This window comes from Passer montanus, unplaced genomic scaffold (genome assembly GCF_014805655.1).
Source record: "Passer montanus isolate IOZ18808 unplaced genomic scaffold, ASM1480565v1 scaffold28, whole genome shotgun sequence".
Lineage (NCBI taxonomy): Eukaryota > Metazoa > Chordata > Aves > Passeriformes > Passeridae > Passer > Passer montanus.
Genome location: NW_024367483.1, coordinates 4,224,559 through 4,236,832, shown reverse-complemented (window position 1 = coordinate 4,236,832; position 12,274 = coordinate 4,224,559). Strand labels below are relative to the sequence as shown.

The window sequence follows — 12,274 nt, the reverse complement described above, 5'->3', positions numbered from 1 at the left end:
TGTAGTCATCCTGGCCTTCATTTCTCACTTGGCAACAGTTGGTGAAACCTCAACTCAGCAGCTGTGTTCAAGATCATAAGTCCTTGTAAGTCACCTTAAACTCTTTTTCATTTTATCCAGATTGCAGGAAACGGAGAATCGTTGTTGTTGCACTGAAGAAATTACCTTTCTGTTTGGGTTTTCCTCATAAGCATCTAAGGCTGTGCACCCTGATAAATAATAGATAAGGTTGTAGAGACAGGTTCTGAGTCCCCAGTGCTTTGGCCTTTTCACGGCAAGCACAGGGTAGATGCCTCTCTTAGTGAGGCTGTCAGCGCCCCTCCTGATGAAGGGAGTTTGCTGCATGTCTTTGGCAGATGCATTATGCAACATGCAAAAATTCTGAAAATTTTCAAAAGGAGGAAGCAGCTTGCTGTTGAATGTTGTTCTCTAAATAACGTAGTCAAATATTTCAGCAGTGTATCTCTGCTGAAAACAATCTAGTCTTTTCTTTTTAGACTGCAAGCCACAGCATAAACTAGAAGATGGCCAGATGATTACAGGTGGAAGAAGTATATTTCTCTTGACCCCCATTTTTTCTTTCTTTGGATCACCAAATACTCTAGAAATGCACTGGAATGAAAGTAAAACCTGTCTCCAAGGATTCTTATGTAGTTTTTCAGTTTCTAAACCTTTACGTAGTACCTTTTATGAAGCTCAGTGATGCCCCAAATTTATTAAGTACATTAATGGGTTTAAAAATTCAGTGATATTGAAGTATTCTCAGCATCCAAGTGACTGACAACTGTGAAAGACACTGTTTGGAATGTCTGTTTGAACTCATCTATGTTTTTAATCACTTTCCTAATGAGGGAAAAACCATCATGAAATTGCAAATTGGTTAGACTGTTCCACAGCCAATTAGCCAAAGATCCCTCCACAGTATTACAACCTTCAGTTTATTATTTATTATCAGTGATTTCCACTGATTTTACCTATAAATGATGCCACCTTTCAAGGAAACCAATGGTACATATGTCAGCCAATTTGATAGGTTGCACAGAAAATTATAATTCTTTTCCCTCTATATTAGCATTACCTGTGAAAGTAGACTCAGTTTGAGGACTTCTGTCCCAGGGGGAAAAAAGTGATAGCTTCACAAATGAAGTGCTGTGAACAGGTAAGAATTGGCTCCACTGGGAGGTAAAAAGAGCCTCAGCACATGCCAAAGTAGAAATAGAAAACATGGGATTATTAAAAATTCACACTGCCACCCTTGTGTACTTGCATGAAAGTAATCAACTTGCATTACTGGAAATGAAAGAGGAAGGAAATGGATTTTCTTTCCATGTGAAAAAACAACTGAGAAGTTTTAAAGTCTTAGGAATTCAGATACCATGCAGGTATGGACTAGATAGGTTAGGCATGAATAGAATAACTGTGTATTAGTCCTTCTTCTTTTTAAAGAAATGTGAATGTTTTGAAAAGAAACATGAATGTTTAGAAGACACAGAATAACAATACTAGTTTGATTTGTTCCATTTATTCCTCTTCTGTCTCTCTTTTTTCTTCCTCTGGTGGTGGTGGTTGATGCACATCTATAAGCAAATTCTGTAGATCATCCTGTGGAGACCTTGGTATATTGAATTCATTAGAAGAAAAGAAAAAGGGCCTTCTCTTAAATCTCTTTAAATCTATTTCAGATTATGGTACTGCATTCAGAAGGTTGGGATCTGAAAATCAGAGGGATTGTTTCAGTTTCATAAATATTAGAATTCTGGCAGTTTAGCATGACCTGTAGAGTATCTGAAATCCTTCTGGTTCCAACTAATGTTATGTTATTCCCATGAGAGAGGGAAGAGCTCCAACATAAGGAAGAAAATTTTGTTGAGTGAATCCCCGGATGGCCGCATATGTCAAGTTAGTATTCTCAAAATATCAGCAAATTCCTCTAGAGAATTTGGGGATGTTGTTTGTTTTTCCCCCATCCTGCAAATATATGACTCAAAATACTACAAAGATATGGTCATTTTAGATGAAACGGCATTAGAGGTGCTGCTGTGTGGCTACTATGTCTAACAGGCCCAACTCTTTTCTTCATGGTATGAAATGTGATTTTTTTTTTCTATTTTGGCAAATTTTTAAGGTTCCTTTTTCTTTCTGTTATATTTCCTGTTGCAGGATTTCTCTTTGATAACATATGATCATTACTTTTTTTTTTTTTTTCAAAAATTTAAGTACAGCGTTGTTTGATTATGAACAAGGTGGCCAGTTTATTGTGATGGTCATCAGTCTCAATAATTACTAATCAATGCATTTGAAATACATGACTGTACTTCTTACTCATAATTACCTCAAGTATACAAATTATCAAGGTTGCTTGTTTCTGTATCAGAGAACATTTTGAAAGGAAATCTTTTCCACAGGAAAAGAGAATGACAGGTAAAATAAATGAAGTGTGTCTGCTTAGGAACAAGTGTTTTATGCATAATTATTTCATGCCTTGCAAATTAACTACATCATATGTGCCTGGGAATTACAGAAAACTGAAGTAATGTACCTAGGGCATATTGGAATTTACTATGTAATTATATTTCTTGTTGCATTTTGTATTTTTCAAACAGCTTGCAACATGAGAATCCAGCAAAGTGGTGCCAGTGCTGGTATTCTCTATTACTGCTTTTGGCATATGTGTATTTCCCAGAAGTCAAATAAATATTCTGTTTATTTATCCTTTTTCTAGTATCTCTGTAGGTATGCAAACTATGGCTAGGATAATGATTCAGCAATGTAGCTTAAAACCCCCAGGAAGAGGCCAGAAGGGTCTGTTTGGCTTGTAACAAAGTGAAATGTTAAAAACAAAGGAGTTTCTAAGAAGGTTCCAAAAAAAAGCAGTGTTCTACTTTTTTGTGTTAAAGTGCTAATTAAAAGTGATAGAACATTTTGTATTTTACTTTATGAAGCTTTATTTGAACTGCTGTGGTGGAGCTGCTTGCCACTTGGTGCCTTTCAGTAGCTGCCTTCTGTCCAGGCTCTGTGGGCTGCTTTGCTTCATGAGCCAGCCTTGGCAGGGTTTCCTGCCATGAGCAAGACCCTGCTCCACTCACTCACAATGCCTGGATACCATGAGTTGCTAGAATTGCTCTTGGTTTCTTCACTGTTGCTGTTGTTCCCATCACCCTTCTAAGCAAAATGTACCTAAGACAGAAAATGGAAACAAACTGGTTCTGACATTCATCACAGCTATCAATTTCATAATGAGAAGCTGGTGTATTTCTAAACAGATGAGGATATAGAAACAGGAATACAATTTGAAAATAAGATTCTAAAAAGTCTCTGTGTAAATGCTCACTTTGTCTAACCTGTAGCAGTAAAATTTGGTTTGTCTGTCACCTGTGTAGACAGGAAACTTACAAATATTCAGGTTTGAAAATGATGGAACAAATAATTGTTTTATTTCTTAAAGACCCAGCACTTACAAAAATGCTTTTGACAAGCAGCTTTCCTGCAAAGGAATATTATGTTGGTGCTCTTTGCAGTATTTATTGCAAAGGCTGGATTGATATTTCCGTTTCAAAACTTTCTTGCAGTTCTTTCGATAAAAATCCACTCCATAATGAAACATGGAACATCTGATCTCATCTCTTGACCAGTGGTTGTTTCTACCAGCTTTCCACAAAATTGACTGAGCTTACGTTTTTATATTTTACAAAGGTTAAAAAAGGTGTGGAGGGGAGGGAGGGGAGCAGTAAGAATGTAGTTGATGGAAACAGTTTGTATTGCAATTGTAGGATCAAAACAATGTGCTCTTGGCATCATCTGTAGGCCAGTTGTGCTGTAGTGGAATTCATTACTGTTCTTAGGGCATGAAGTTTTACACATTGTCCCATCTGTAGGAAAATATTTCAACAGATTCATAAATCTTTATCATAAGACAGTAACAACTGAAAATTGTAACAAAGTAAAATAATGTAAGATGATATAGTGCATCATTTTTTAAAATAATTTCAGATTACAGGGAGGAAAAAAATCACCACTTCCAAATTATGGAGTGCTGAAAGGCTTTTTCGTTTTGGTATGTTTGTTTGTTTGGTTTGTTTTTCCATTTTTTCTGCTGTTGCCAAATTATATAAACAGGTGTGGTGGTGATCAAACCATTTGGAAACACTTCAATCTTTTTATTTTTTGGGGGGGGAAGGTCAGTAATATGAAATAAGCTACAATTCTTATGTCTGCTCATTTGCATCCGATTAGAATTGACAAGCTGAGGAAGGAATTCTGAGTCCCCATCTTCTTGGCAAAGATAGCAACAGCTTCACTGTTGTGAGGAGTTTTGGCTGCTAAAGCCACAATGATCAGCTTTGCTGCTGTTTGGGGTTGGTAGATGCTTGCTTTATGTGCTTTTTTGTTTTCCTGAACTTGTTTTTCTCAGCTGTTCTGTCACTTTGCATTTTGTGGCTTCTGGTTTGCTTGCTTTTTTCCTTTAAGGTTTCTCCTCTTTTTATCATTATATAGACTTGATATTATAAACTAAATAAATTGTGGGGTTTTTTTTCTTGTCGTGGCTGGCCATATGACCTCTCAGTTCTGTTTGGAATGTGTCCATTACACACAACCTCAGACCCTTGGATGTGCCTTGAAGAAGTTCATGGCATGCCTTTATGTTAGGTATGATTAAGGTGCCACCTTTCAGTCCTCAGACCCTGCAAAGAAGCAGCTGAGCTTTAGCTGGCCTACCCTGAAATAATCAGCAAATTCAGCTGAAATTTTCTGGTGAGAACAAAACTAAATGGCAGCATTAGAAGAAGATGAATTCAAGTGACACTTTTGCTGAATCTTCACTGTATCTTCTTTTGGTGTAAATCTACCTAGATCAACTTGGACAGCAATTGAGCAGAAACATCTAGATTTAATAGCAAGAGAACCACAGTAAAACTATTTATTTTTATCATTAGAAGAGGTATACTAGACAAATCTAAGAGTCTTTGGAGAATTTAGAAAGAGGTGAGAAAGAACAGCATTAGGGACTTGAACACCTTTGTTCTTCTCTCAAATGCAGGTGTAACTGTCTTGATAAATATTATAGTCCCATTTTATTTTTGACTTTCAGAATTTTGCTGTAAAAACAGAATTACTGAAGTTTCACACACTTTCAGGCTAGACATTTCAATCTAGAGGTATACAGCTAAAGTTCCTGAGTTACAGAGGCTTTTTAATTGTTTTCTTAGGAGAATTACAGTGTTTGCTCACTTACGATATTAGCATTTCTATGCTGTGGAAAGGCTTGGATAATATATGCAGATTCCTGAAGCAACTTTACTGCAGAAAAATAGAATGTTGGGGAATGTTTCATCAGTTTTTCAATAGGAAATGGAGGTTAATGTGAGTATAGGTTATAAAATACTTTCAATTTTAAAACACTAACTCTAAAGCAACATTTTGAATTTAAGTGAATCTACATGCTCCTTCTCCCTCATTGCTTCCATGCAAACAGAAGAGATCGAATTTTTATTCATAACCCTAAATAGAAAGCCACTATGTTCAATAACCTCAAAATGTTAAATGTACTACATATGCATGTGTAAGTAGAACTTTGTCTCTTAGTATTAAGAAATAATTATTTACAGAATTTGAGAAATCCGATAGTCCAGTTCAATATTAGTAGTAATGAACATGAGAAAAATCTGTAGACAAACTATACAGGGTTAGACATAGGATTCCCAACATCTGTAAGTATGTGAAAAACAGGCTGGTTTTGGGAAGGTTTTATTTTAGGCACTGAACAATCTGTGAGGGGCAGAAATCAAGGATTTTTAGAAGAAGGCCAGAGTTAACTCAAGTCCTGTAGCTTCTAGGTTTATATATGTTAAAAAACACTCAATACACCCTTCAAAATCTTGCTAAACTCTTCCACTTTATTCCACAGGGTAAACAAACTGTTCTGCATAGACAACTGTGTCCACACCTCTGTGTTTTAGGGCCTTGTTTCTCTAGGAACTTTCATGGAGCCTCTTGTACAACACCCTTCTCTTTGTCCACGTGCTGGATCCAACAGTAATGTTGATTTTTTTTGTTGTTGTTTTTCAGCTCTGAGGGACAACAGAATCGAGCTGGTGCGAGCGTCGTGGCACGAGCTGAGTATCAGTGTCAGCGACGTGTCCCTGTCGGACGAAGGGCAGTACACCTGCTCTTTGTTCACCATGCCTGTCAAAACTTCCAAGGCTTTCCTCACCGTCCTCGGTAAGCACAAACCGAGCTGAGCAGAAAGAAGCAAGTGTTAAACTCCTCAGGCTCTGGCAAATTATGATAAGAATGAACTTTTCTAAGGCTTGGCAGAAGATAAATGTAAATGTCTGATCTAGTTTCCCCTGATGTTTATTGTTTCATATTGCTGGGCTGAAAAATAACATGCCTCTTACTGTTTGCACCGTGGCAGGATAATGAGGTAGGGAGCACACAAACACCACGGAACGAGTGCTCCATAAAATGGACATAACCTCTACATCCCGAGCACCACGAGTGCACAGAAGGTGCATGTGTTCATCTCCTGACAATCTATTGCATAGGGCAAAGGGGAGAAAATCAGAAAGCATGAAATCAAAACGGGCTTTAGAGCTTTATCATTTTTCCTTAGCTGTGCATTTTTTTGGCTCATTCTGCTTTCTCTCTCTTTTTTTTTTTTTTTTTGGTCTATAAAGTGCAAATTTTCACTGGGTTTGCCGCTTCTTTTATGCTTTATCCTCTAAGTGCTCTGCTGTTTTCCCCAAAGGTTATAGAAACACATAGAAAAGCAATAGAATTCAAGAGATGCCCAGGAAATAAAGTTTCTGCTCGAAGCTTTATATGATTCTATGAATGTCAGTAGCCCAATCAGCCAAAATTGCTATAGTTCACTAAAACACACCTGCGAACCTAAGAGGCTATATGATTTTAGAGATTGATTTTTATTCTTTTTTTCCTTTTTTCTGTCCCTGAACATGACTCTTTCTTTCTTTTTGTTTTATTTTTATATGTGGATGGGCAGACAGTTGAATTTAATAGAACTAATGTAAGATATTCTCTGTGGCAGTAATATTCACATTAATCCAGCCAGGGAATTAGTTTTGTGCTTAGGATATGAAATACATCTCCCTTTCAGTCCCTGTGAGACTATTTTACAAAAATCTTCACAACTTTGCCATTAAGGACAAAAAGTACCCACTCAAAGCAAAATATTCTGGAATAGCAACTACCTATGCTTAACCTTCCTTCTGTAGAGAGGCATTTCATGATCTAAACAATTGAGGAGTACACCAGTTCGACCTTTTAAATGGCAGAAAGACATAGGAAGGTGTTACAAAGACAAGAAAACTCCCAAAATATCTAGCCAATATTTATTAATAAAAGTAGCTTTATCGTTAACAATCCTTTAAGCTTTACCTTTGTTTTGGGGGAGGGTTTGATGAAGTTTGCCCAACATCATTTACTTACCTTCCAAGAGAGAAAGCTTCACAGTTTAGGATTCCTGCCTTTTTTCATTTTGTATTTGTAATTTCCTATTACAAAGGAACATTTTAAACTATTAAAACATTTTCTGCCAGAGAAGGGGATCTTTACCACTGAAATGTATTGCATCTTTTAATCAGATAAACTATCCTTTTATGTACTAATAATCTCTTTATTGACTTGTCTGCTTTCGATTAGAAAATTTAAGTGTCAGGGTATTGTAGTAGACACCATTTTCTGTCCTGAAAGAGAGGACTAGGTTTATTAAAGAGATATACTATGCAATAGGTGATGCTGCTTTGCTTTTAGGTACATAATCTGTCACTTTGGAAAAGAGATATAGAAAAACTGAATTATTAAATGCAGGGCACAGGATCAATTACTGTGACCGAGCCCTTTATCTTGCCACAAATGTGAATGCACCAAAGCAGTGTAGCTGCAAGATATAACTGACATTTTTAGAGATATTTAAATTACTGTCATCAGTATTACTTTAAAATAAGTTATTCTTGTGTCTTCATAAGTTAAATGGATAGATACATAAAATGATCAAAACTTTCACAATTTTCTTTGTGTTTTATTTTTTGTTCTTCTTTTTCTTTGTTTGGTTTTTTGGGGTTTTTTTTGTTCATCTTCCATGGTTCAGTGAAAAGCAACAATTTTCATATTGAATATTATGTGTATGGGATGTCCAAATCATATGATCTGCTTTGAAGAACTAGTATGTAGCTGAAGAACTCTCCATAGTCGATGGAGCTGTGATTATACCTCTTGGTGTTTTGGTTTTGTTTCTCTGAAGATAAAGTGACTCCAGTATTTATTTTCACCCTCCCTTTTCCCTGGTTTTTTTTTTTAATTAAAGTCTTCATTATTCAGGTGTATATATCTGTTCTGAACTTAGGTCAGCTCAGCTTTTTGTTGCCAGTTTAATGTTTAATTTTCACAGCTGTGCTTCTAATGTGCTTTGTCATCCTGCTTGCTGTGCTGAGCAGTTTAAATATTGTAACAAATCAGACTAGGCCTGCATGCAGAATATACAAAGATAAGATATTTATTAAAAGCAATCTATTTCTCTTAGAAAATTAGCTAATTTCTGTTTTCTGTATTTACTTAGAATCAACTACCATTCAGATTGATGGATAATTTACAATAGGAAAAAGGTTTAACTGACAAGGCATGAGGAATTAATTATCCTGTTTCCAGAATTTAGAGCATATGAAGAAGTGAACTTTAAGCTGGTTGTGCATTTGTGGCAGCAGCTGACACTATCAGAGACATTTTGCTTGTTTGCTTGCTAGGTGTTCCTGAGAAGCCACAAATCACTGGATTTACCTCACCAGTTATGGAGGGAGAGAGGATGCAGCTCACTTGCAAGACATCTGGTAGTAAGCCAGCAGCTGATATCAGATGGTTCAAGAACGACAAAGAAGTTAAAGGTATTTCAAAGGATTTTGGTGTTATTTGGTCCAATTGTGAAAACTATACACTCTGTAGAATTTTATTTTTTTTTAATCCGTGTTTGTAAAGTTGCTCCTATTGGGTCATGAAATGGGTAGGGGATAGTACACAGATGAAGAATTTACTGTAGTGGTAATACAACCATCTTTTTATTGTTTTTCCAAATAGTAAAAGCTGTTGTTTTGAGTTTCTCAGAACTCTGTGCAGCATAATAAACTCAACTGTGAGGCTTCATAGAAAAATGTTTTCTGGATTTTTATCACAGTCAGACCACTCATCCCTGATATTTTTCCCTTTTCATTTTCCTTGTGCCATTCCAGCATGGGATATGTCTGACTTAGTTAATTCCCAGATTTAGGTTACATTCCCCTAAAAAATGTGACCAGGTGAGGCAGAACAGAAGAATGTGACCAGGAGGAGACAGGAGAATGCACTTCCCATAGGAGACCTATGGAGCCCTGCTCTGGTGAGGGAGAGCCAGGATGTAGCAAATGAAGGAATCTCAGCTGGGAAACTTGGAATCTTCAGCTGAGGCAAGGATGCTGACAGTCTGCAGCTAGAAGGAGGGAGAAGATGGACTTCAAAGGGGATTGGGAAAACTTCACAGGGGCTGGGGTGAGTTGGGCAAAGTCTGCTGTAACTGAAAAGCCATTGAGTGACTAAAACTAAAGCTGACAGCAAGGATTTGCCTTCAAGGATGGAGCAAGCTAGGAAAGAGCTGTATATAAAAAGCTGTTTATTTCCTTCCCATCATCTCTTTCACTTGGTATGTTCTTTGCTTAGAGCTTAGTTTTCTACTCCATATTCTTAAAAGTGCTGGAATAGTTTTAAATCCTCATTGGTGAATGAGTGGGTGAAGAGAGATTCCTGATGTAGAAGGCTGTCACAACTCCAAGCCAGCTGAGGTGCTCATTATAAAGTAGATGGATGAAAAGGATAAGGTATTGGTAGTGGTTCATGTCACCTCTATTCATTCTGCTATAAGACCAGATACATAAATTATTCAGAATCCACCTTTTCTGTGCAGCTTTAAAAGACAAAAACAAATAAACAAGAAACCACCCTTCATTTATCTGATTTGGCTAATATTTTGGATTTCATTACCTCAATAAACTGCCTCAAGCAAAGTTACAGAGTTAATTACAGAACGATATATCTTCCTTTACTACTCTACCAAGTTCAATGTGCCAAAGCAGAGCCCTGGTATAAAATTGGTGAATAAAGGAGATTGCAGATGATTGCTTAAAGAATCCTGTTCATTCTAGCGGTGTTCTAATATTTGCAATAAAAATTAGAATAGTATTGAAAGGAACAAGCATTTTAGACTGGAATAATTTGAAATGCGTAACAAGGATAGAAAATGAGTAAACAGAGAATAATTCTTTTCAGTTCTGGGAAATTTGAGGAAATTGATGAAAAAAAGGCATCATCTAATCAAATGCAAGTAAAAAGAAGAATTAAGCAGCACAGCTAACACACATGGCAGAGCATAGATTGTGTCCTTCAGAAAAGATGGTAGGATGGATATACATATTCAAGGCATGTTAAGATTGGAAATAACTTCAGGCCATGTCAATACTATAACAGAAACACTAATACAGTTGGTCTAACAGCAAGGCAACACATATTTGAAAATATGTTATTTTAAAATTTATGTTTTAAAATCTGGAGTAATACCTTTGCCTTTCCTTCAGCTGACAATAATTGAAGCCAGCAAGCAATTTGTTGATTTCACTATTTAATTTATTTTTCTCAAGGGATTTATTAAAAAAAAAACAGGATGGGGAAAAAAAGGAATATGAAAAAGAACAGTAAAAGGGAAAAAAATCCCAACAACCAGAAATAGGAGGAAAGTACTGAGCACATTCATTTCAGTTCAGTTTTCTAGGTCTTCTGAAGAGCACATTGCCATTTCTCAAAGGTTAGAAATAAAATAACCTAACCAGTCTGCAGTGGCATCAGCAGAAGTTACATTAGCTTTGTGCAGTGTAAAAGGTGAAATGATAAATCTGAGAAAATAGATATGAAATGATATGCTAATGCAGCTGACATTAAAGGTTAGAAGTTCGTCTGTCTAGCACCAGTAAATCCAATTGTGTTCCACTGTATTATACATGCTGCAAACGAATATAAATGATGCACTGAGATCAGAGTTGCACCAAAGGGGAAAAAGCCACTCTAAAATTGTAGCTCCATTGCTATGACTCAAAAAAGGAATCATCATCTGATAGAGGAATAGTGTTTGATAAAGTAAGTGTGAGTAATGAGAGAGACTGAATATGAAGCACTGAGTGACACACCTTTTAGTTCAGTGTTCTGTCACTCATATATGCACCAACTTAACAAAGGGATCCACAGTTTAGCATTCTGGTGACATTTCTGGAAGATTATTAAGAACAAAAATACTGGAGAAGCTAAATGCAAATTTTTCATTTTGAAATTACCTATCTTTTTCAACAAAATTTGTTACGTGCTCTTTCAACAAAATTATATAAATATATTTTTTAAGGCTTCAGGAATATTTTGAATGGATTTTCCTCTTTTTTTTTTTTCTTTTCATAGGTAGACTGGATTTTAAAACTAAATAAGTTCATTTTGTTGCAACAGGTACTTTGAGTAATTTTCTTTAATTTTAGTATACACAAAGATTTCAGAGAGGCATTGATCATTGTCTTGAGAACCCTCTAAAGCAAAGAGTATTTATTTATTTTTAGATAATAAGGCCATTTCCTGTCAGAACTTGAGTTTAAATGTAAACAAAAATTATATCTGCTATGTAAAGCCAGAAAAACTGTCTATTTAAAAGATGAGTATTTCTGTGAGCTACAGGTGTGTGCTTTTATAAATAGCTTGCAATGAGAACTGGATGGTGGACATTCCATAATTTCCATTTATTATTTTCCCTATCAAACATCTATACCTATGAGATATAACCCTGTATTAGTTGATACAGCCATATCTTTATGTGCACCCGTCTGAAAGTCGTGGAAATGGGCCCAAAGCTGATCCCTAGGTTTTGTCTGGCCCAGCATCTATCCCAAGGCTGAATCAAGTGGCTAAAGGTCTTCTTCAATTCAGATTTGAAAAGTCTCCCAGGAAAGAGATTCCATAGAAACATTTCTGTCTGGGCTAGATTTTTCAGTGTTCTAAAGCACTCTTGTGTAGTGCTTTCATTATTTGTAGATATTTCATTATATATATTCCAAATTTGTCTAGGTGTAACTTGTGTTTGTGCCCATCAGCTTTTGTTGGACGTCTCTGAGGGGATGATGCACTGAAATCAGAGTTGCACCAAAAGCCAGATGCACTGGCTTCTTTTTTTTTTTTTTTTTTTTTTTTTTTTTTTTTTTGG

General features: G+C 36.2%; 1 protein-coding gene across 3 annotated transcripts in view; it reads left to right on the top strand.

Moving 5' to 3' along the window:
• The window catches only part of CADM2 (cell adhesion molecule 2), a 569,150-nt gene that overhangs the window by 449,823 nt on the left and 107,053 nt on the right, over positions 1 to 12,274 (top strand). For all 3 annotated transcript variants that reach the window (XM_039713261.1, XM_039713259.1, XM_039713260.1), the window contains 2 exons: positions 6,067 to 6,219; positions 8,763 to 8,900. In XM_039713261.1, the coding sequence (XP_039569195.1) occupies positions 6,067 to 6,219; positions 8,763 to 8,900 (291 nt within the window). The remainder of the gene's footprint in view (positions 1 to 6,066; positions 6,220 to 8,762; positions 8,901 to 12,274) is intronic.